The sequence below is a fragment of the Trichosurus vulpecula genome, chromosome 1 (genome assembly GCF_011100635.1).
Source record: "Trichosurus vulpecula isolate mTriVul1 chromosome 1, mTriVul1.pri, whole genome shotgun sequence".
Classification (NCBI taxonomy): domain Eukaryota; kingdom Metazoa; phylum Chordata; class Mammalia; order Diprotodontia; family Phalangeridae; genus Trichosurus; species Trichosurus vulpecula.
Genome location: NC_050573.1, coordinates 527,628,334 through 527,653,528, shown reverse-complemented (window position 1 = coordinate 527,653,528; position 25,195 = coordinate 527,628,334). Strand labels below are relative to the sequence as shown.

The 25,195-nt window shown below is 38.1% G+C and overlaps 1 protein-coding gene across 1 annotated transcript in view; it reads left to right on the top strand.

The window, feature by feature from the left end:
- The window catches only part of LOC118841312 (cytochrome P450 3A24-like), a 55,218-nt gene that overhangs the window by 13,157 nt on the left and 16,866 nt on the right, over positions 1-25,195 (top strand). The window contains exons 4-6 of the mRNA XM_036748685.1: positions 2,075-2,174; positions 10,130-10,243; positions 22,475-22,563. Of these exons, the coding sequence (XP_036604580.1) occupies positions 2,075-2,174; positions 10,130-10,243; positions 22,475-22,563 (303 nt within the window). The remainder of the gene's footprint in view (positions 1-2,074; positions 2,175-10,129; positions 10,244-22,474; positions 22,564-25,195) is intronic.

Below are 25,195 nucleotides of genomic sequence, written 5' to 3'. Positions count from 1 at the left end.
ATCTGTTGTGGAGGAATTTTGGGGAGCCTGGAATTTTCTGACCTACTCTGCAATCTTCCCATAATCCCTTTCACCCAGTTTTTATCTTTAAAAAAATGATTAGACTTTGTTCATAGCTCCCTAAATCAGCTTGCCTCTGGTTGTGTTACCTTTGCTGTTGTAAGATACATTTTTTATAGTCCCTGTATATAGAAAACAAAACATCTTCAAAGCTGGGGTTAATAATTTTCAGAGCTGCCTGCTGAGAAATACATGTAACCAGAGGCCAAAGAGTATGAATTTATGGCAGAAACCAACAAGGGAATATAAAGCAGCAGCTAGTCATGGGGAGTAGATATTTTACAGGCTACCTGATTACCTCTGAAATGCCTTCTGGAATCATGGTAAGTTTTCATAGGATTACTCAATTAATCAACAAGTGTTTATACTATGTGCCAGGCACTGAGGAACAAAAATTGGAATTATAATTCCTGCCCTTGAGTAACTTATGTTTATCAATTTTAAGTTAATGGAGTTAGCATTGGAAGGGATCTCAGAGGTTATCTAGTCCAATTCTTCATTTTAAAGATGAGGAAACAGACCCAGAGAGGTTAAGTAACTTGCTCGAGACAGCTCATTAGTGTTAAGAGTCAGAATTTGAATCCAGGTCCTCTGACTTAAAATCAAGGATTCCTTCCACTATGTCATGAATTTGATGGTACCACCTCCATCTTTGGCATATCCCTTATAGATAGTGGGGAAAAAAGTTCTGGATATAGGAGATCCAGAGTCTAAGTGCAGGCTCTAATTCTTACTAGTAATGTGAGTTATGAACAGGTCCCTTTACCGTTTTCTGCCCTAGTTTCTTCATCTGGAAAACAGGAATATTATTGCTTTCATCACCTACTTTACAGGGTTTGTGAGATCATAGTTTTAGAGCCAGGAGAGACCTTGTAGCTCATCTAGTCTTGACACATTAATTTTACAGATGAGGATCCACTTGCCAAAGATCATATGGCTAGTGGAATCAGAGGTGAGATTTGAATTCAAGTATTGTGATTCACAAGTTCAGGCCACTTTCGTAAACCTTAAAGGACTATGGGAATGAGAACTATTTTTCTCTTAGAGCAGAGAGTTCTTAGCCTCCTTTTAGGCTTTATAGATCCCTATGGTAGTGTGTCAAAACCTATGGACTGTTTCTCATAATAACATTTTTAAATGAATAAAATAAAATGCATGGATTATAAAAGAATCTAATTATATTGAAATACTGAAAATTTTAAAATATCAAAGTATTTTGAAAAAATAAATTCATAAAACTTAGGTTAAGAACCCTTTGGTTTAGAGGTCAACACATGTGGTCATGGGAATAGCATTGAATCAGGGACTATGAGTTATGGACTCCTTCCACTGACGATTATCACCAAACATTTGTAGTCTAGGATTTATTGTTTATTAGTCCAGTATGGTCTTCTAGAGTTTCCCTGGATGAAAAAATAATCACCTGGTAGCCAGCTCTTTAGTGATGGGTCTCTCCAAGCTAAGCCAGGCTCAACCTTGCATGGCAGACTCATAATTTATAACCAGACTAGTACTCGAAGATTTTTCTAGCTTGATAGGGGATTTGACAGTGATTGAGTATTTCTAAGGTGACCCACATAATGATGAAGTTTTGTTGAACTGTAGCCCTTACGGCATGGAGACTGTGTGGTTCAATAGAAAGAGAACTGACTGTGAAGTCAGAGAATCTGGTTTCCAATCCTACCTTTGATGCATGGCACTGGTTTAACCTTAGGCAAGACACTTAATATTTCTTTACCTGAGTTTCTTCATAAAATCAGGGGATTAGATTAGATGGACTTTCTCTGAGGTTCCTTCTATCTCTATATCTATGACTGTAAAATACATACTGAAACTGGGGTAGGAGGGAGGAAGGGGAGGGAAAGTATAGTGGTGGTGACTATTTTACCATCTAATTTCAAGGAGATTGAACATTCCAAAGGCAGATATAGTGATTTGTTGACTTAGGAAGCTAACTTTCTGTGTGGATCTTTGAAAAAAAAATTAATTTTCTCTATCTTGATGCTCTTTATAGGTTTTATGATGGCAGACTGCCTATCTTAGCCACTCTGGATCCAGCCTTCATCAAAATAGTTCTAGTGAAAGAGTTTTTCACACTCTTCACTAACCGTCGGGTAAGTTATTGGTAGATAGAGATACATCAGGATTCTTCTTGGCTCGAAGGCATTCAGCACTCTTATCTAAGTTTTCCACTTCTCAGGAAACCTTGGTGTCTTTGCTTCAAAATCTTCTTGTCTTACTATGTTGGCTACTTTCCCTAAGATTGAAGATTGATCATGTTCTAGAGGGGCTGAAGTGATCATTTATTAAATAACATGGACAAAGCCCTTTCTAAATAGTTATATTTTGCTCTAGTGGCTTGATCCATCATGAAGAACATAGCCAGAAACTTTAAAAGGAAGCCAGAATTAGAGTATGTTTAGTGGCACCTGGGAACTGCCATTGCTTTTCAGAAAATAAAGCATGCCCTTATGTCTGTATTACAAAACAATATTCAGATATGGAACGAAAGTCAGGATTTTGGTGACAATAATAGCTTCTATTGACTAGAGCAGTTTACATGATGAAGGTAACACAATTGAAGCAGCTCAATGTGAGAGTGCCATGGCCAAAGTGTCATCATTTTATAAAAGATAAAAAATTGATCCTTGCCAAAACACTTGTGGCATAGCACAAGTGTCGATAGGTGATTCTACTCATGAATCTGCACATGAACCCAAGACATAGTACTCATGTATCATAGTCTGCTGGGCACCAGGAAGGTTACCGTCTCCCCATTCCAGAATATATTTCCCCATGCCTCCTATCTCAGTGTCTAAAATTCTACCGTTTATGATTTATGATTATTTCCATCTGCTCTTGAAGGCTTTTCCATTTTCCAGAGGGTTTCTATGAAGACATACAAACTGCTGCTGGGAGGGGGGAATACCTGAAGCCATATCAGCTAATACCTTACTGGGGATTAATGTACAGCTAGCTAAAATGGAGACCCAATAGAAATTGGATGCAGGATCAGTGCCTGAGGGAGAGAAGGGTACTGAGTTGAGAATGAGGAAGATAACTACAGAGAAAACTTTCCCTACTTTGTAATTTTGCCCTGGGCCAGCCCTACAGGTTATAGAAACATTAAATAGACTTTGGAATATTTCAGATGCTGAATTATTTTCTAGAGAGTTTAGCCCATGCACGATTTATCAGCTTTCTGCTCAGCTGTCTTCCTTGTGGTCCAGTGAAAAGAATGCTGGGTGGGAGTCAGGAAACCTGGGTTTCTGTCCCTGCTCTGTGAGACCTTTGGCCACTAATATAATTGTTCTCTTGTTAGTTTTGTCCAACGGAGATAGATATACTTAGCCTGCATTGCAATGATGGCAAGACTATCCAGTGAGATTGAAAATTATTATAAAAATCTAAGTTGCTGTACAAAATTATAGTAAGATATGTAAAATTGTATGCAGTAACAGGAACACTGTGTGATGATCAACTCTGATTGATTTAGCTCTTCTCAGCAGTACAATGATCTAAGACAACTCTAAAAGATTCGTGATGGAAAATGCTATCCATATCCAGAGAAAGAACTGATGGAGTCTGAGTACAGATTGAAGCACACTATTTTTCACTTTATTTTTTCATTATTTTTTTCCTTTTGTTCAGTTTCTTTCTTGACAGTGTGACTAATATCTATATATGCAAAAGATATGCATGTTAAAGCCAGCTAGATAGTTAATGCTTCTAAAAACTCAAGTTTTCAAACTCTATCAATAAGCATTAATTGACCACTTTCTTTTTGCTGGCTGCCAAGGATACATAGACAAAAATTAACCAGTCCCTGGCCTCAAGGAGCTCCCATTCTATTGGGGAAAATGACATGTATGTGTATAAGTGTATACAAAATAAATGTGAGGTAATTGGCAGGGTGTGGGAAGTGGGAGGCCCTATCAGAAAAGGAGATCAGAAAAAGGCTAATCTAAGAAGTAGAGTTTGGGCTGATCTTGGAAGAATGCTCAGGATTCTAATAGAGGTAAGGAAGGAGTGCATATCAGGCATGAGGGACCATCTGTGCAAAGGCATGGACAGGGAAGGTACAAGGACCAAGAATATCCATTTGTTGTGAAGAGAGGCAAATCAATAATAAAATTGTAAAGGTTGGTTGGGGTCAATTTATAAAGGGCATTGACTGCCAAGCAGAAGGGTTCATTTGAATCTTAGACGTAATAGGGAGCTCCTGAAATTTGTTTAGCAGGAGAGTTACATAGTCAGATCTATGCTTTAGGACTATCTCTTTGGAAGTTGGGTGGATGATGGATTAGAGAGAGGTGACATCTGAGAGAGGGAGACCAATGATGAGATTATTATAATACTCCTTCCGTGTAAGAGGTAATGCAGGGCCAGAACTGGAGTGGTGGTTTTATGAAAGAGCTAAAGGGGAGAGAGGGGAATGATATGGAAATGGAATCTTCAAGACTGGATAACTGGTTGGCTAGGAAGATGAGAGAGTATAAGGGGTTGAAGATGACTCTGTGAACCCATGAGGAGGGATAGTGCCACCCTTACCAGTTCAAGGACTACCTGACCTTGATAAAACCTTTTTCGAGAGGATCCTGGGAAGATGGCAGAGTAGGTCAGAAAATTCCAAGCTCTCAAGATTTTCCCCTGCAAAAGAGTTAAAATAGTACTTTAGGGTGAACAAAGTGGATTGGAGACAAAGAAGAATAGGGGCCCAACCAGGATCTTCCAGGGACAGTCTGAGAAGATCTGAAGAAGAACCCCAGGACTGGGTTTGGTCCAGGTGAGTAGCAAACACCTCCAGGGTAGGTTCCGTTTTAACAACAAGCAGCAAGCTCTGGGGTTAGTTGGTTGCAGAGGCTGCCTCAGCCCTAGCTACTGGAACTTTTTGCCCCAGGATAGTGAGGGGAGTCATGCATTTGAGCCCACGAAGATTGCAGGAACCTCTCCTGATGAGGAATGCCAGACCCAGCTGTGCTGTGAAGAGCGGTGGGGGGCGAGAAAGAACCAACACATGCCAGGTAAGTGCCGAAGCAGTGGGTCAGAAAGTCCCTGGCTGTGGGCACTTACAGGAGGTTGGAGGTTTGACTTTGGTTCCAGGCTAGAGGGAACTGAAGATCTGCGGCAAGAGGCACCATTTCCCATACCCCACGTCTAGAGGTGATAAAAAAACCAAGTTATTACCACAAAAAATGCATAGGTAAAGGAGAAAAAATCTAACCATAGAAACCTGTTATGAGAATAGAGATGACCTGGGTTCATCTTCAGAGGAGGATACTGAAGTAAAGAAATCCCCAAAGAGCAACGTCAAATGGTCACTTGCCCAAAAAGAAGAATAGGAGATCTTAAAAAAGACTTTAAAAATCAAATGACAGAGATGGAAGAAAAACTAAAAAAAAAAAATCCAAGAAAAACAAGAAGGTTATGAAAAGAAAGTCAACCAATTAGAAAAGGAGATCCAGAAGCTGAAGGAGGAAAATGACACCTTGGAAATTAGAATTGGACAAAGTGAAGCCAGTGAAATTATAAGAGATCAAGAAATAATTAAACAAAACATGAATAATGAAAAAATAGAAGAGAAAGTGAAACATCTTATAAGAAAACAACAGATTTGGAGAGTAGACCAATAAGAGAAAATATAAAAATAATCAGAGTAACTGAAAGTTATGATCAAAAAAAGAATCTGGATACAATTAATACAAGAAATAATTAAAGAAAATTGTCTGAAACCATTAGAACAAGGCAGGGAAATAGAAATAGAAAAAAAAATCCATTGAATACCACTTAAAAGAGATCCTATGAGAAAAACTCATAGGAGTATCATAGCCAAATTACGAAATCCCCAGATCAAGGTTAAATTAAAACAATTTAAATATGATGGTGCCACAATGAGAATTACACAAGACCTAGCAGCGGAGACATTAAAGGACCACAGGTCTTGGAACACAATACATCGAAGCACAAAAGACTTGGGACTCCAGCTGAATATCTCATACCCTTCAGATTTCAGTATTTTCTTGAATGAAAAAAATGGATATTTGACAAACCCCTAGACTTTCAAGACTGTGTTAAAAAAATCCTCAACTTAATAGAAGACACAACATAAAAGAACTAAGAGACACATAAGGTACATATAAAAGACTGACTATAAGGGATTTACAAGAACAGACTGCTTACCTTTTATATAACATAAAATGTAATATTAATAACTGTCAAGCTTATAAGAAAGAGAGGGATAAACCTGACTATGATATGAATTTAAAAAAGTAAAACCATTTAGAAACAGGTAAAAAGAGTAAGTATTTTATACAAGAGAGGTGCAAGAAGAAGAAAGGATACAGAGGAGTTAGATGGGGGAGGAAGGCTGGTAGTTCTGATAAACCTACTTTCATTGGGAATGGGTTTAAGAGGGAACAATACACACATATTTAGAAGAGTATAAAAGTCTTCTAAATTTAGAAGAAATAAAATGGTAGGTTTAGTGAGGGGGGAGAGGACAAGAGAAGGATTAGGACAAGGGTGGGATTTTTAGAGGGGAGAATGAGGAAATAGGTAAAGGGAGTTTAGATTAATGGGAATGGGAGGATAAGGGAGGGATCCTTAGAGGGTGGAAGGCAAATAATAGAAGGGCTGGGTGGCTGGTGGAAGAGGGGGGTAGGCAAGTAATAGGAAGGCGATGTAGTGGGTAGAAGTAAAGTAGAAGAGGCAGGAGGGATAGGAAACAAAAGATAAGTACAAACATAAAAAACAAAGATTAGGAGTAGATTATGTTTGGGAAAGTATATGTCTATATACGCATGTATATAAGTATAAGTGTATGTATATATCTGTATGTGTATGTATGTAACAAGAAATATCTAAATTATATTGTAGCCTTCTGGGGGAGGTGGGGAACGGGAAAAAAGAACAAAGTTAAAAAGTGCACAGCAGAGAACAAAAGAAAACATGAGAAAGCAGAGAAAAGATGGAAAATTCTCAATGTGAGATGTATTATTTATCGTACAGGCTTTCTTGAAATGAAAATTTATTGTTACATATTTTGAATCCTGTCATATGTTCTACTATGCACATAACATGCTTTTTTCTTTCTTAATATTTAAGTTCATGATGTATTTTTGTTTCTTTTCTCTATTTTGTATTTGTGTTCTGGTAAAACAAATTTTAATAAAAAAAAGAAGCACCAAAAAAACCATTTCCATTGGAGAATGGTGCAATTCTGTGTAATCTGTTACCTTTATAAAGACAGCTGTCATTTATAAAGCACATTACAGTCTACAGAGTATATTCAGTAAATAAGCAAACATTCAGCAAATACTTACTAGCTGTCAGGCACTGTGCTGAGAGCTGGGAACTTAAAGAAAGGTGAACATGGTTCCTGCTCTCAAGGAACTTATATTCAAATAGAGGAGTCAACTTATAAACAATTAGGCATATTTTATGCTTACATATACATACTTTCTGTCTACGTATATACACACTTAGAAAGGTACATGTATGTGTACACATGTGTATATGTATATACTCACAAAGTAGATAGATGTTAACTTTGGAGGGGGATGGGTTAGCAACAGCAGAGATCTGGAAAGTCCTTCAGAAAGTGGTGTTTGAGCTGAGTCTTGAAGGAAACCAGTTATTCTAAAAGAGAGAAATGAGGAAGAAGGGTATTCCAGGCATGGGGGACAACCAGTACAAAGACATGGAGGCTGGAGATGAAGTCCCACTTCTCATTCATCCTCACAACATCCCTGTAAGGATCGTGGTGCCTTTGTTATTGCTTCTTTTATTTAGAGGAGGAGACTAAGGCTCATTCACAGCTTAAGATCACAGATTCAGCATGTGGAGCTCAACCACATACCTGTGTCTTTTTATGACTGCCAAGTCCAGTGCTGTCTCTATTATACCATTAGTATTATACTAATCAATCAATTAATTAATATTATACGAATTATACTAATATTATACTTTAACGATGGTTAAAGCAGTTGCTATGAGATCTGTGGTCTAATCTTTCTCAGCTTTGCAAAAGGCAGAGGAAGGCAGTGCTGCTAACATGTTTTTTTCACTTGGTGCCTGTTGACAGGGCTTTGCAAATGGTTGCTCAGGGTAGTTAAGAGAAATTAAAGGTCATTTGCCTTCCCTCTTCCTTTTCCTGTTGTCTAGGTCTATTATTTCATTAGTATGGAAATTCTTATTGTCGATACTCCCTTGTTATTAATTCTTCATGACCCCAATTTGTAGTTTTCTTAACAAAGATACTGGAGCGGTTTGCCATTTCCTTCTCCAGCTCATTTTATAGATGAGGAAACTGAGATAAACAGGGTTAAATGACTTGCCCAGGGCCACACAGCTAGTATCTGAGGCCAAATTCAAACTAAGGAATATCAGTCTTCCTGACTCCAATATCCTCCTGCTACTTAGCTAACCCAACCTTCCTACACTAATGCAAATCAGAAACTCACTCAACTTAGAGTTGCTTAGGACATTGATAGGATAAGTGACCTTGCATAACTAGTCTATGTCAAAGACAGAACTTGAACCTAGGTCTCCTGTCTCCAATGCCTACTATTTGCTCACTATACCAGCCTGTCTCTGGTCTATAAAAAGATCAAAGCCTTGAACTTTGTCCACTGACATTTGTTTCTAAATAACTGAGCCAAGTGTAGCTACGAATAATCTCTTTTGAATCATCCAGTTTTCTTGAAGCCAGTCTGGGCTCATTCTAATTGGGTGTCAGTCAGTCAATCAATAAACATTTTAAAATGACCTGCTTTGTGTTAGGCTAACCACAGGGATGAAAAGAAAGGTAAAGGAGAATCCCTGCTCTCAAGGAACTTTCATAGTCTAATGGATGTCACTACGATAAGACCAGAAGGTAAATCTTATTGACAGTTTTGAAAGGCTGTGTGGTACAATGAAAAGAACATTGGATCTGCAGTTTCAATTCCCACCCATGATTCTAGTAGTGTGATTGTGGGCAAGTCACTTTTCTCTTTTGAGCCTCTTTCCTCATCTGTAAAATGGGGTTGCTTACAGTGGTGGGATTCAGCTGGTTCATACCGGTTCAGTAGAACCAGTACCTAATTTTAGGTTGAGTTGGGTGAATCAGGTGTTAGTGGAGTGGGCCCTGCACCTGCCGTGTGGTGGCAGTGTCGGCTTGGTTCCGTGGAGAACCCAATTGTTAATTTATTTGTATCCCACCACTGGGTTGCTTACAGTGGTCACAACAGATATCCAAGGATGATCCTCGAAACCCAAGGTTTTGGCAAAAAGCTCAAATAAGATCAAGAATGTAAAGTGCTGTACAAACCTTAAAGCCTATATAAATGTCTATCATCCTCATCCTCATCATTCTTATTACTAATATGTTCATATGTCCTTCCTGGCTGTAGTTCCACTCTCTTTCTATCCATCAGGCTGATTCATGTTAAAAAGTTAACTAGGCCTTTCTCTAAGGGCGTTTCTTTTTAAAAATCTCATTTTTATTGATTTCTTTTGTTATTTTTTAAATCAACTTTATTTCCAGATCTATCTTCCTCCCCCTAATTCTCTTCCCTATCCAGTGTGCCTATCAGAGAGAGGCCTACACCAAAGACAGGAGACCTTAAGATAGGTTTTTAACCTAGAGTCCATGGCCATGTCCATGGATAGGTTTCAGGAGATTCATGAACTTCAATGGGGAAAAAGTTACATTTTTATTTCCACATAATTGGTTTCCTTTGTAATCCTATATATTTAACATATTTAAAATGTATTAATTAAAATAAAAAAAAATACATTATTCAGGGAAGGGGTCCATAGGTTTCACCAGACTGCCTGAGGGATCTATGACACACACACAAAAATTAAAAGCACCTGTCCTAAATTGTTATATTCAAGTCTAAAATATGTAAGCTTAGAATCATTGTCTACCACCTTCTTACCACCCAGCCTCCTCCTGTATCTCTAAAGATTTTTCTGAGAGGACTAACATAGCTTGTTATCACTGTCAATGTGACTTAATCCTTACTTGGAAAAACTTTACAACAATTCCCTCTAACTCAGTTGTCTCCTGGTTCTATTTATTTAGGATTTTGGTTTAAATGGACTTTTGGAGTCTGCCATCACCATTGTTAAAGGAGAGAAATGGAAGTGGATCCGGGCTATTATCTCTCCAACATTCACCAGTGGCAAACTCAAGGAGGTAAGTATGATTCAGTCTGTTGTCAAAGCTTAGACAGTGATGATCAAGGGCTCAAAGAATGTTGGAATCATAAGGACAGACAGTATTCACAAAGATTGAGGATGACTGGGTCAAATTCCATTATAACCTCCCTCTGCTCACATTAAGATTTTCCTGCTCCTTTCCCTGTTTTTTTTTTTCCCTTTCCTTCCTCCTGCCAATAATATTAGGCTTCTGATTCTGACATCTTAAGGATACTAACTGATCATAGTCAACATTTACTTTATGTAAACTGCGGTATACTGTCTAGCTACCATGAATATGTATTAATAGGAAAGAATGAGTCAAAATTTTTCTAAATTAGCTTATTTAAGCAAAATGGACAGAGGGAGTGGTGGTGCAGAACTACTTGAAAAATGTAACATTGATAACATTGTTTTCTATAATCCCACTCTTCTATTGTTTTTTGTTTAAATTCTATTTGATTTTATTTTCATTTGTGAATTCTCTCCCTCTCTACACCCTTCCCTGAAGGCAAGAAAAACAAAATACATTACAAATATGTATTGTCATACAAAACAAATTTCCACATTTATCATGTCAGAAAGAAAGAAGAAAAGAAAGAAAAAAAGAGGAAAGGGAAGGAAAATGAAGGGAAGGGAGGTGAAGGGAATTTTGTTACATTAATTTTGTTTTTGCTTTTGTTTTTGGTTTGTGGTGGTTGTTTTTTTCTTCCATTTACATTGTTGCAAGTTACTGTATGTTCATATACCTATCTATGTAGATGTGTAAATATATAGGCTCTGTTTCCTCCACTCTTTATCGGTTCATGTAGAACTTTCCATGCTTCTCTGGATTCATCACACACATCAATTCTTATAGCACAGTAATATCCCATTATGATCATGTCATAATTTGTTTAGTCATTTCTCAGTTCACAGGCATTTACTTTGTTTCCAATTCTTTGCTGTCACAAAAAGTGCTACTGCAAATATTTTATCTATGGCTTCCTTGGGGTATACATCCAATAACAGAGCTTCAGTGTCAAAGGGTATGGACATTTTAGTCATTTTAACTGCATACTTGCAAATTGCTGTCTAAAATGATTGTACTATTTCACACCTCCACCAACAATGTATTAGTGTGTCTATTCTTCCAAAAATCCCTTCAACATTGACTTGCCATTTTTTGGGTAATTTTGGCAAATTTACATTAGGTGAGGTGAAAGCTCACTTTTGATCTTTTGATTTGCATTTATCTTGTTAGTGATATGGAACAATTTTTCATGTGGTTGTGAATAATTTATAATCCTTCTTTTGAGAACTTTTTGTTCATATCCTTCAATCACTTATCTGTTGAGGAACGGTCACATTCAGTAGTTACTTTAAACGGAATTTCTCCTTTTATGTTCTAATGGATTTTGTTGGAGATATACAGAAATGCTGTGGTTATTCCTTCAATTTTTTTACATGGAAGCACTTGCTTTATCCCAATCCTATTTGAAAAGTCTCTGCTTTATCCCTACTGCATATAATGATGGCTACTGGTTTTAGACAGATTTTTTTTTTAGTGTTTTATTTTATTTTATTTTTTCAATTTTTTTTAAAAATTATTTAACATATTTAGTTTTCAGCATTGATTTTCACAAGAGTTTGGATTACAAATTTTCTCCCCATTTCTACCCTCCCCCCCACTCCAAGATAGCATATATTCTGGTTGCCCTGTTCCCCAGTCAGCCCTCCCCTCTGTTACCCCACTCCCCTCCCATCCCCTTTTCCCTTCCTTTCTTGTAGGGCAAGATAAATTTTTACGCCCCATTGCCTGTGTATCTTATTTTCTTGTTGCATGCAAAAACATTTTTGTTTGTTTTTGAACATCTGTTTTTAGAACTTTGAGTTCCAAATCCTCTCCCCTCTTCCCTTCCCACCCACCCTCCCTAAGAAGTCAAGCAATTCAACATAGGCCACATGTGTATCATTATGTATAACCCTTCCACAATACCCATGTTGTGAAAGACTAACTATATTTTGCTCCTTCCCAACCCATCCCCCTTTATTGAATTTCCTCCCTTGACCCTGTCCCCTTTCAAAAGTGTTTGTTTTTGACTACCTCCACCCCCATCTGCCCTCCCCTCCATCATTCCCCCCCCATTTTTTTTTATCTTCTTCCCTCTTTTTTCCTGTGGGGTAAGATCCCCAATTGGGTATGTATAGTATTCCCTCCTTAGGCCAAATCTGATGAGAGCAATGTTCACTCATTCCCCCCTCATCCGCCCTCTCCCCTCCTCCCACAGAACTGCTTCCTCTTGCCACCTTTATGGGAGATAATCCATCCCATTCTATCTCTCCTTATCTCCCTCTCTCAGTATGTTCCTCTCTCATCCCTTGATTTTATTTCTTTTAGATATCTTCCCTTCATCTTCAACTCACCCTGTGTCTGCTCTCTCCCTCTCTCCCTCTCTCTCTCTCTCTCTCTATATATATATATATGTATATATATATATATATATACATACACATATAGATATATACATACATACACATTCACCCATATATATACATAAACATATATGTATGCATATTCCCTTCAGCTACCCTAATACTGAGGTCTCATGAATCATACACATCATCTTTCCATGTAGGAATGTCAACACAACAGTTCACCCTTAGTAAGTCCCTTGCAATTTCTTTTACTTGTTCTTTTTCTTGATTACCTTTTCATGCTTCTCTTGATTCTTGTGTTTGAAAGTCAAATTTTCTATTCAGTTCTGGTTTTTTCACTGAGAAAGCTTGAAAGTCCTCTATTTTATTGAAAATCCATATTTTGCCTTGGAGCATGATACTCAGTTTTGCTGGGTAGGTGATTCTAGGTTTTAATCCTAGCTCCATTGACCTCCAGAATATCGTATTCCAAGCCCTTCGATCTCTTAATGTAGAGGCTGCCAGATCTGGGGTTATTCTGATTGGGTTTCCACAATACTCAAATTGTTTCTTTCTGGCTGCTTGCAGTATTTTCTCCTTGATCTGGGAGCTCTGGAATTTGGCAACAATATTCCTGGGAGATTTCTTTTTGGGATCTACTTGAGGAGGCAATCAATGGATTCTTTCAATTTCTATTTTGCCCTGTGGCTCTAGAATATCAGGGCAGTTCTCCTTGATAATTTCTTGAAAGATTATATCTAGGCTCTTTTTTTGATCATGGCTTTCAGGGAGTCCAATAATTTTTAAATTATCTCTCCTGGATCTATTTTCCAGGTCAGTGGTTTTTCCAATAAGATATTTCACATTATCTTCCATTTTTTCATTCCTTTGGTTCTGTTTTATAATATCTTGATTTCTCATAAAATCACTAGCTTCCACTTGCTCCAATCTAATTTTTAAAGTAGTATTTTCTTCAGTGGTCTTTTGGACCTCCTTTTCCATTTGGCTAATTCTGCCTTTCAAGGCTTTCTTCTCCTCATTGGCTTTTTGGAGCTCTTTTGCCATTTGAGTTAGTCTGTGTATTTTTCGGTATTTTTTTGGGTCTCCTTTAGCAAGTCATTGACTTGTTTTTCATGGTTTTCTTGCATCCTTCTCATTTCTCTTCCCAATTTTTCCTCTACTTCTCTAACTTGCTTTTCCAAATCCTTTTTGAGCTCTTCCATGGCCTGGGACCAGTTCATGTTGTTCTTGGAGGCTGTTGGTGTAGGCTTTTGCACTTTATTGACTTCTTCTGGCTGTATGTTTTGGTCTTCTTTGTCAGCAAAGAAAGAATAAGAATGCAAAGTCTGAGACTGAATCTTGGTGCGTTTTTGCTGCCTGGCCATATTCCCAGCCAACTAACTTGACCTTTGAGTTTTTCAGTGGGGTATGACTGCTTGTAGACTAGAGAGTTCTATGTTCCACGTTTGGGGGGGAGGTGCCAGCTCTGCCACACCAGCACTGCTCCTTACCCAACCCCCAACCCGGACTGGGCTTAGATCTTCAGCAGGCTGTGCACTCCTGCTCTGATCCACCACTTAATTCCTCCCACCTGGTGGGCCTGGAGCTGGAAGTAACAACAGCTGTAGCTGCCCCACCTCCGCTGCCCCCGGGGCTGGAAGCTGAACTGCGAACTCTTTCTACTCCTGTAGTTTTTCCCACTAACCTTCTCCGCAGTCTTTAGTGTTTGTGGGTTAAGGAGTCTGGTAACTGCTGCAGCTCACTGATTCAGGGCGCTAGGGCCCCCTCCGGCCGGCTTCTGGTCTGGATGGTCCACGCCGCTCAGGCTGGGTTCTGCTCCACTCCGTTCCCAGCTCCCAGCTCCGTGTGGGATAGACCTCACCCAGAGACCATCCAGGCTGTTTTGTGGGTTCTGCCGTTCTAGAATTGGTTCAGAGCCATTTTTTATAGGTTTTTGGAGGGACTTGGTACAGAGCTCATACTAGTTCCTGCTTACCAGCCGCCATCTTGGCTCCGCCCCCCCTTTACACAGATATTAAGAGAAGATCCATTTATTCCTCTGTTTCTAGTGTTTATAACAGAAATAGATGTGCTTGGTCAAAAGCTTTTTCTTCGTCTATCGGTGTAATCATATGACGTTTTGTTGTTCTGATTAATGTGGTTTTTTGTGTTCATAATTTTCCTAAAATAGAGTGAACCCTGAATCCCCAGTATAAATCAAATCTGATCATGATGAAAAATCATTTTCATATGTGCTATAGCCTATTGTGTTTTACTTAAACTTTTTGCATTCATACTCATAAGGGATATTCCTTTATAGTTTTCCTTCTCTGTTTTGTCTCTCCATAGTTTAAGTTTCAAGACCTTATATCACAAAATGAATTTGGTAGAGTCCCATCTTTTCTTGTTTTTGCAAATGGTTTATTTGTTGCTTTGAATGTTTCATAAAAATGAAGTATTTTTCATTTTTATGTTGTTCATATGACTTTGCTTTCTTTTTTAAAAAGTCAGACTAGCTAATGGTTTATTTAATTTTTTTTCACAAAATCAGCTCCTACTTTTATTAATTCATTGTTGTCACTGTCATTTGTTATTCTCTTTTTCACTTTCACAATTTCTATTTTTTATTTATTGAAATTTTCAATTTTTTGGTTTTCTATTCTTTTGTTGATAAACGAATTTAGAGAAATAAAGTTTCCCTTAAATTCTGCTTTTGCTGCATTCCTCCAATTTTTTATGTTGTCTCATTGTTTTCAGTGTTTTTGATGAAATTAACTATTGTGTCTATGATTTATTCTTTGACTCACCAGTTCTTTAGGCTCATCATTTTATCTCCAACTAACTTTTTTTTCTTCAAAGAGTATTGTATTTTTTCCCCACAATTACATATCAAGAAAATTTTTAACATTCATTTTTACAAGATTTTGAGTTCTGAATTTTTTTCTCCTTCCCCTCCTCTGTTCTGAAAATTTTAGGCAGTTTGATATAGTTTATACATATGTTATCATATAAAACATATTTCCATATTTATTACAGTTGTGGAAGAAGAAACAAATCAAAAGGAATAAAAATTATGAGAAAGTATAAAATATGCTTCAATCTGCATTCAGAGTCCATCAGTTCTTTATCTGCATATCGATAGAATTTTCCTATATGGGTCCTTTGTACTTGTCTTGGATCATCGTGTTGCTGAGAAAAGCTGAGTCATTTATAGTTGATCATCATATGATATTGGTGATACTGCATGCAGTTTTTTCCCTGGTTCTGCTCATTTCACTTTTTGTCAGTTTGTACAAGTCTTTCCAGGGTTTTTCTGAAATGTGTCTATTCATCAATTCTTATTTTACAACAGCATTCCATTACATTAATATATCTCAGTTTGTTCAACTATTCCCCAATTGTTGGGCATACCCTCAGTTTCCAACATTGACACAATGAATAGTTCTGCTATAAATATTTTTGCGTATGTGAGTCTTTCCTCCTTTTTATGATCTCTTTGGGATACAGACCAAGTAGTGATATAGCTGGATCAAACAGTATGCACAGTTTGGTTGCCTTTGAACATAGTTCTGTTGTTCTCCAGAATGTTTAGATCAATTCTCAACCCTGCTAGCAGTGCATTAGTGTCCCAATTTTCCCACATGTTCTTCAACATTTATCATTTTCCTTTTTTGTCATATTATCCAATCTGATTGGTTTGAGGTGATATTTCAGAGTTGCTTTAACTTGTATTTCTCTAGTCAAAAGTGATTTAGAGCACTTCTTCATATGCCTTTAGATAGCTTTGGTTTCTTCATCTGAAAACTGCTTGTTTATGTCCTCTTTCAAGTTTGTTTTTTGGTCTTCCCTGTCACCATAATAACTTTCTATGGTCAGATTCTCCTCCTCCTCCTCCTCCTCCTCCTCCTCCTCCTCCTCCTCCTTCTTCTTCTTCTCCTTCTTCGCTGTTTTTTTTTTTGCTAATTTTGGGGCCTTTTCCCTTTCTTTTAAGTTTTATCTCCATTCCCAGGGTAGAAGGGGCTCTGTCTCAGGTTTCTTGTGCCAGTGGCTGCAGGCCCTGGATGTTTACCTGGTGCTGCACTGATGCTGCCCTGAGGCCCACAGGAGACCCTTGTTTCTGATGTTGTGTTGAGGGGTGGGGTGGGTGTTGGCTGGCACTACTGGAGGTTATAGGGGTCTGGCAGCTTACCTTGGTGCTGATCTGGGGTCCTAGTGGTGTTATCTGGCATGTGCCTGAGGTCAAGTGGAGTGTTTCTGCATTTCCCCATGGCTACACTGAAGCACGAGGAGGTCTGACACAAGGAGGCTCCCCTGTTTGACCTGGGCTGTGCTGAAGCATGTGGTGGTTCTTGGAGTTGGAGTCTGCCGGTTCCCTTGGCTAAGCTAAGCACATGGGGGTCTTGGTATCAGTGTTTGCATACTCTACCACACTGGGGCTCAGGATCTCTTGCTGATTTGCTGAGGTGGGGCTTGTTGCAGGCTCGCTGGGACACTTCCTGTCCCACTGACACTACAGACCTAGTAGTGATATTGCTGGATCAAACAGTATGCACAGTTTGGTTGCCTTTGAACATAGTTCCACATTGTTCTCCAGAATGTTTAGATCAATTCTCAATCCTGCTAGCAGTGCATTAGTGTCCCAATGTTCCCACATCTTCTCCAACATTTATCATTTTCCTTTTTTGTCATATTAGCCAGTCTTATTGGCTTGAGGTGATATTTTAGAGTTGCTTTAACTTGTATTTCTCTAATCGAAAGTGATTTAGAGCACTTCTTCGTATGCCTATAGATAGCTTTGATTTTTTCATCTGAAATCTGCTTGTTTATGTCCTTTGACCATTTATCAATTGAGGAGTGGCTTGTATTCTCATAAATTTCATTCAGTTTCCATATATTTGAGAAATGAGGCCTTTATGAGAGACATTCTGATTCAGCTTTCTGTTTTCCTTCTAAAGCTGGTTTCATTGGTTTTGTTTGTATAAAAGCTTTTGAATTTAATATGATCATAATTATCTCTTCTACATTTTGTAATGCTCTCTTTCTCTTGTTTGGTCATGAATTTTTCCCCTCCCCATAGATCTGAGAGGCAGACTATTTCTTGGTCTTCTAATTGGATTGTTTTATTGTGTATGGTACCTTTTAGCAAGATGTAGTTTCCTTCCTTATCTCTTTTAATTAGGTCTATTTTTGCTCTTATTTTGCCTGACATCAGGATTGCTACCCCTGCTTTTTTTTTTACTTCAGGTAAAGCATAATAGATTCTGGTCCAGTCCCTTGCCTTTACTCTGTGTGTGTCTCTCTGCTTCAAGTGTGTTTCTTGTAAGCAACATGTTGTAGGATTGTGGTATTTTATCTACTCTGCTAATTGCTTCTCTTTTATTGGAGAGTTCATCCCATTCACATTACAGTTATGATTACTACCTATGTATTTCTCTCCATCTTATTCTTCCTCCTTTCTGTCCTCTCTTTTCACCCTTCTCCACCTCACCAGTATTTTGCTTCTGTCTACCGCTTCCCCTGATCTGCCCTCCCATCTGTCAGTCCCCCCTCCCTTCCCCCTTTACTTAATCTCCTCCCCTCTTACTTCCCTGTCAGGCAAGATACATTTCTGCATTCAACTGATTGTGTATATGAATCCCTCTTTGAGACAATACTGATGAGAGTAAGATTCAAGCTGTGCTTGTCTCCTACCCTCCCAACTCCCCTCCATTGTAATAGGTCTTTCTCACCTCTTCATGTGAGATGATTTACCTCATTCCACTTCTCCCTTTCTTCTGTACCCATTGTACTCCTCTTTCTTAATCCTTAATTTTTTTAATGTCATTCCTTGAAATCCACCTTATACCCATACCCTCTGTCTATGTATATTATTTCTACATGTACTGTTAGTGAAATAATTTTTATATTACTAGTATTGTCTTCCCAGGGAGGGTTGCAAAAAATTTAGCTACACTGAATCTCTTATATTTTCTTTTCCCTTTTTAACTGTTTAATACTTCTCTTGGGTCTTGATATTGGAGGTCAAATTTTTGGTTTTATTTTGTTCATCTCCTTATGAAGGCTTGAAATCCTTCTTTGTCCTCGAATGACCATTTTTCCCTTGATGTATTATTTGTTTTGCCAGGTAAGTGATTCTTGGTTGTAGTCCTAGCTCCTTTGCCCTCCAGAATATCATGTTCCATGACCTCTGATCCTTTTCTTTCTTTTTTTTCCTTTTTGGAGGGGAGAAGGCAGGGCAATTGGGGTTGACTTGCCCAAGGTCACACAGCTAGTAATTGTGTCAAGTGTCTGAGGTCAAATTTGAACTCAGGTCCTCCTGACTTCAGGGCTGGTGTTCCACTCACTGTGCCACCTAGCTGCCCCAACCTCTGATCTTTTAATGTTACATCTGCCAAGTCCTGTGTGATCCTGATTGTGACTCCCCAAATATTTGAATTGTTTCTTTCCAGCCACTTGTAGTATTTTTTCCTTTACCCAATAGTTCTGAAATTAAGCTATAGTGTTTCTTGGGGTTTTTATTTTGAGACTTCTTTCCTGAAGTGATCAGTAGATTCTTTCAATAACTATTCTGTCTCTGGTTTCAGGACATCAGGGCAATTTTTCTTGATAATTTCTTGAAAGATGCTTTCCAGGTCCTCCTTTTGATTATGGCTTTCAGGTAGTCCAATGATTCTGATATTGTCTCTCCTGGATCTATTTTCCAGGTCAGTTGTTTTGGCCATGAACCATTTTACATTTTATTCCATTATTTCACTCTTTGGAATTTGCTTGATTGATTCATGATGTCTCACAGAGTCATTAGCTTCCACTTGCCCAATTCTAACTTAAAAGGTGCTGTTTTCCTCAACTAGCTTTGTATTTTCTTTTTCATTTGGACAATTATATTCTTTAAGGAGTTGTTTTCTTCAGTGCATTTTTGTATCTCCTTTGCCATTTGGCCAAGGGTTGGGGAACTTTCAGCCTTGAGGTCACATGTGGTGCTCTAGGTCCTCATATGTGGCTCTTTGAATGGATTCAAACTGCACAGAACAAATCCCATAAGGATTTGGATTCAATCAAAGGCTGCACTTGAGGACCTAGAGGGCGACATATGGCCTGGAGGCTATAAGTTCCCCACCCCTGATTTGGCTAATTCTACTTTTTAAGTAGTTTTCCAAGCTGTTGAGTCTTTTTTCATAATTTTCTTGCATCTCTCTCATTTCCTTTCCCATTTTTTTCTTTTACCACTCATATGATTATTAAGGTCCTTTATGAGCTCTTCCATGAATTCTTTCTAAGCTTGAGACCACTTTCCATTTTTCTCTGGGGTTTTGCCTACAGGTATTTTGACATTGTTGTCCTCTTCCAAGTTTGTGTTTTGGTCTTCCCTGTCACCATAATAACTTTCTATGGTCAGATTCTTCTTCTTCTTCTCCTCCTCCTCCTCCTTCTTCTACTTCTTCTTCTCTTTTCTTCTTCTTCTTCTTCTTCTTCTTCTTCTTCTTCTTCTTCTTCTTCTTCTTCTTCTTCTTCTTCTTCTTCTTCTTCTTCTTCTTCTTCTTCTTCTTCTTCTTCTTCTTCTTCTTCTTCTTCTTCTTCTTCTTCTTCTTCTTCTTCTTCTTCTTATTCCTCTTCTCCTTCTCCTTCTCCCCCTCCTCCTTCTCCTCCTTCTTCTCTGGGACACTTCCTGTCCTGGAACAATCTCCCCTTTTACCTGTGATGGACCTTTCTTGTCCAACCTCCAAGTCTCCTGGGCTAAAAGACCTCTCTATCGTCTTTCTGCTGGCTCTGATGTTCTAGAATTCATTCTGGGGTGCTATTTTCTGGTTGTTTGGAGGTGAATATGGGAGAACTACAGAAATTTACTGTTTACTCCACTATCTTGGCTACCAGAAGTTCCAATGAACTTTTAACTCTTACTTCAGTGACTGTTTATTGAGTATAATTTTTATTGCACTGTGGTGAGTAAATGACACATTTATCACTCCTTTTCTGCCTTTGTTTATCCATCTTCTCATCACAGACTGCACCCCTCCCCCAGCCCAGGCCGCCCCAGCCAGTATCTGGTAAATTTTTGTAAAGGTGCCATGTATTGCTGAGTATATATACATATACGTATACGTATACATACACATATACATATACACATATATATGTAAAACCCTTTTCTTATACATTCAGTAATCACCACAATCTATCTTATCTAATTTATCTGGAGTTCCTTTGAAGTCCTTAACTTCTTTATTGTCTTTTTTTGTTAGATTTGTTTGGTTTTGAATGGGAGTACCTTGAGATTCCTCATTATTGTAGTTCTATTTCTTATTTCTCTCAATAATTAGTTTCATTTCACCATTCTATTTCTCTATGTATATGTGCATGCATACATGGATGTACATACATAAATATATATATGTATACATACATACAACTACATACATATATACACATTTTGATTTTGTGTATATATGTACATATGTGCATACATATACATATATACATACACATGCATGTATGCATGTGTGTGTAAAATGAGCTAGGTGGCATAGTGGATAGAGTGCTGGCCTGTAGTCAGGAAGATTCATCGTCTTGTTCTCAGACTGTATGACCTGTATGGCTGTATGACCCCTAGGCAAGCAAAGTAACCATGTGTTCCTCAGTTTCCTCATCTGTAAAGTGAGCTGGAGAAGGAAATGGCAAACCATTCCATTATCTCTGCTAAGAAAACCTCAAATGTTGTGATGAAGAATTGGACACAATTGAAAAACAACTGAACAAATATTGTGTATTGATATTAATTGTCACCTGAAAACATAATATTTTTCTGCTCTTTTAATCAAATCCATTTTCATTGCTGCTTTGTCTGAGACCATGTTTACTACCCAACTTTTTTATTGAAGCAGAATAAATTTTACTCTATCTCCTTATTTTATTTGATGTGAATCTTTATGTTTCAAGTGTGTTTCTTGTAAATTCTACCATTGAATCCATTCTGTTCTCTTCTGTTGCTTAATGGGTGAGTTCATCTCATTCACATTCGCAGTTATCATCACGAATTTTATATTTCCCTCTGTTCTTAAACTTTTTCTTCTCTTTGACTTCATCCTGCCCAATGAGAGAAGAAAAAAATCAGATAGTGAGAAAGATGGTGTACATGCAGTGCCCGTTGTCTGTATGTAATCAAGTTTGCTTTCTCTTCCCCAACCCTCTTCTCATCTCCTCATGTAGACTTCATTCACAAAGTTGATAAAGAGATGCCCAATATATGGTAAAGAGTTCAACGTTATTTCTTGAATTAGGACTTTATGTTAGGGTCAGACTCTGCATACTTCCAGAAGGAATACTATAGTTTTGTTATATATTAAGTGGAACCTGCTTCTTTTTTCTCTGGGCATTGAATACTCAGTTCTTTAAGGATTTCTGTGTCAATTCATGTCAGGAAACCATAACCTTTTAGCAGGTCCTAAATAGTATTCACTAGAATGCAGTCTCTGATCCCTGCCTTTCTAGACTTAGTTTGGTAATTTTCTGAATCTATTTTAGGTCTAGGAAACACAACCGTCAGCTTACTCATGGTTTCAGTTCCAGTAGACAGTTGCAGTTTCAGCAGGAAAGCATGTTTTGTGGAGCTTTGTAAGGATAAGGGCTGAAACAAAGATGGCCTTCTGGGTGAACCTTAAAGCCAATTAATGAAAACTACTTTGTCGTCATTCAATCAAAAAAACTTCCCTTCTCTTTAATATGAGGAATTAAGATTCTATGTTATATAAACCCAAGTACTTAGTATAACTGGAGATATATATCCTGTTGTACATTCTAGCAATTGTGAACTGATTGACTTAGGGATGTGTTTCAGATGTTTCACATTATCAAACACCGTGGAGATGTTCTGGTGCAACACATTGAGAAGAGAATGGCCAAGGATGAGTCTGTGAATATGAAGGAGTAAGTATGACCATCCAGGGTTTGCAAGGAAAACCAATTGCCTGGGCAAGATTGGGGCAAGCTTGATTAGAGAATTCAGAATGGAGACTGTTCTCACTGAATAAAATAACAGTTCAAGGTAATGTGATCCTGGGCCTAGAGAGTCAGTTTCAGAGTCTTAAAAAGTAGGGTTCACATCCTGCCTCTGATGCTGACTGGCTATGTGACCCCTGACAACTCACTTAACTTCACATATCCCAAGACAACTAATTCACAATCTGTTATTAGTAGATGGACTTTCTTCATTTGAATTTCCTCTACTAGTGAAGTCATAGGTCTAATTGAGAGAGAGAGAAAGAGAGAGAGAGACAGAGAGACAGAGACAAAGACAGAGACAGAGACAGAGATTGAGAGACAGAGACATGGAGACAGACATTTGTCTTTGCCTAGACAAATAGATTACCCCAAGCCTATACGCCCAAAGCCCACATTAAGTTGGAGTAGATAAAAAAGATGAAGTATTTTGCTTTAAAATGTTATAGGATCATTGGGATCAACTACAAAGAAGGCAGTATGACATAAAAAACTAGAAAGCTAACTGCAGTGTCATATAGATATAGGTTCAAATCTTGCCCCTTATATATGCTTTGTCTGAGATGCTAGGTGCCTTAATTAAACTCCCAATGTCCCAGGCAGGTTTTAGAAGAGTTGCTATTTTGGTTGAAAAAGTTTAATTAGCCCCAAATAAAAGAACTTCACCAAAAGTTTTTAATAGAACTTCAGCTGTAAAGGAAGTCTCATCTAGATAGCAGGAATCTCTTCTACAAAATCTCTGATGGCTTCCCCAGCAGCCCTTTCTGATCTGTACCAAGTTTGGCGAGACTTGGAAACAGGGCTTCCTTATGAATCACATCTTTTAGTTGTGTTAGGAAGTTTCCTCTTCAATGTCTCCCATCTCACCCTGTCTCCAGTAATGCTGGAATTGTGCTTTTTTGACTTAAATTCTACTTAAAGTCCTTCATTCTTATAACTTAAGGCTTTGATCCATATTAGAATGCAAATCTGCCTGGAAGAGACAACTAACTTATGAAACAGTCATTTCTCAGAGTAGTTCCCAGAGCAAATTTTGTTTCAGAGAAAAGAGGCTCTGGGTGACTGAGAAGTTAGGAATGGCTGAGAGTGATATAGAACTGAGGCTAAGGGTGTTGTGGTGCAGTAGAATGAGTGCTGAATTTGAAGTCCAAAGTCCTGGTATTAACTATTTATATGACCTTGGACAAATCCCCTAATGACTCCACCCTTCAGTTTCCTCGTCTGCTAAATGATTGGGCTTGGACTAGATAACCTTCAAATTTCCTTACTGCTCTTTCATGTTCAAATACTGGCTCTGCCCACTTACTAACTTGGCAAACCCCCTTTGGACCTCAGTCTTTGTTCCTATAATGAAGTGGTAGGACTAGGTCAGGAGTTCTTAGCTTGGCTTTCAGGAGCCCTTAAGAGGACTGGGGCTAAATTTCAAGGGGCCCATGACTACGGATGTAAAATGATTATGTTTTTATTTTCGCTAATGTTCAACTGAAATTTAGCATTATGAAAATGAGCATTATGAATGAAGGCAACAAGTATTATTCTGAATCGGATCCATAGATTTCACCAGTCTACCAAAAGGGTTCCTTACCCATGAAAGGTTAAGAACTCCTGGCCCCTAAGTCCCTTACAGTTCTAAGTCTTTGCTCCCATGAAATGACCAACTTTATCATTAGACCCGAGAGCAGGATTTCTTGTTTGACTCCAGGCAAGTCATTCCATTGATTAAAATCTCAGTTTCCTCCTCTGTAATATGATGATAATAATCCTTTACCTCACAAGATTGTTCTGAGAAAATTCTCTTCAAATCATCCTTGTAAACTTGCAGGTGTGAGATAATTGTTGGCTATTCTCTTTATGCATGAAAACACTTTTTTAATGGTAAAACATCAGGCAAACATAAGTTGGTAATATTACTGCCATGCGAACTCCCCCTCCCCTCATCATGATGATCTGTGATTTAGTAAATGAGTTGTAGAGAGTTACAATGGACAGACATATAAAGGTCAAGTGACTTACACAGTGTCTGAGGTAGGATTTGAACCTAGGTCTTTGGTTTGCCAAGCTCAGCATTCTATCTATGGCACCAGGACTCTCTTTGAGCTTAAAATTAGTAGCAGAAAAATATATTTCCTTGCAAAGGCTTTTCCAGTATTCAGGTTATGAGTCAAAGTAACTGGTTTTGTTATTTTCTTTTGTTTTCTCTCAGGAATGGACACACCAGTTAGATGATTAAGGATACATAGGACAGCCCTTTTTATGTTTTTTATTTTCCCAGCTTTAAGAGTGAAAACATTTCCATCTGTAAGCATGCTCGGAGGTTCTAATGACAGAGCAGGTGTCTGAAGTGACTCTACATAATTCTAATCTGTAAAACCTGTCTCCTTTTATGAAGCTTTGCGTAAGGGACATATTTTGGTATATTTCAGAGCATTTTTCTTATGGCCCACCACAGATGACTATCTTAGGCAATTTGGAGTAGAGTAGAAAGAGCACTGGGCTTACAATCATGCTAGACATAATTTGAGTTTTAATCCCTCATCTGACATGTACTAGTTTGGTGACC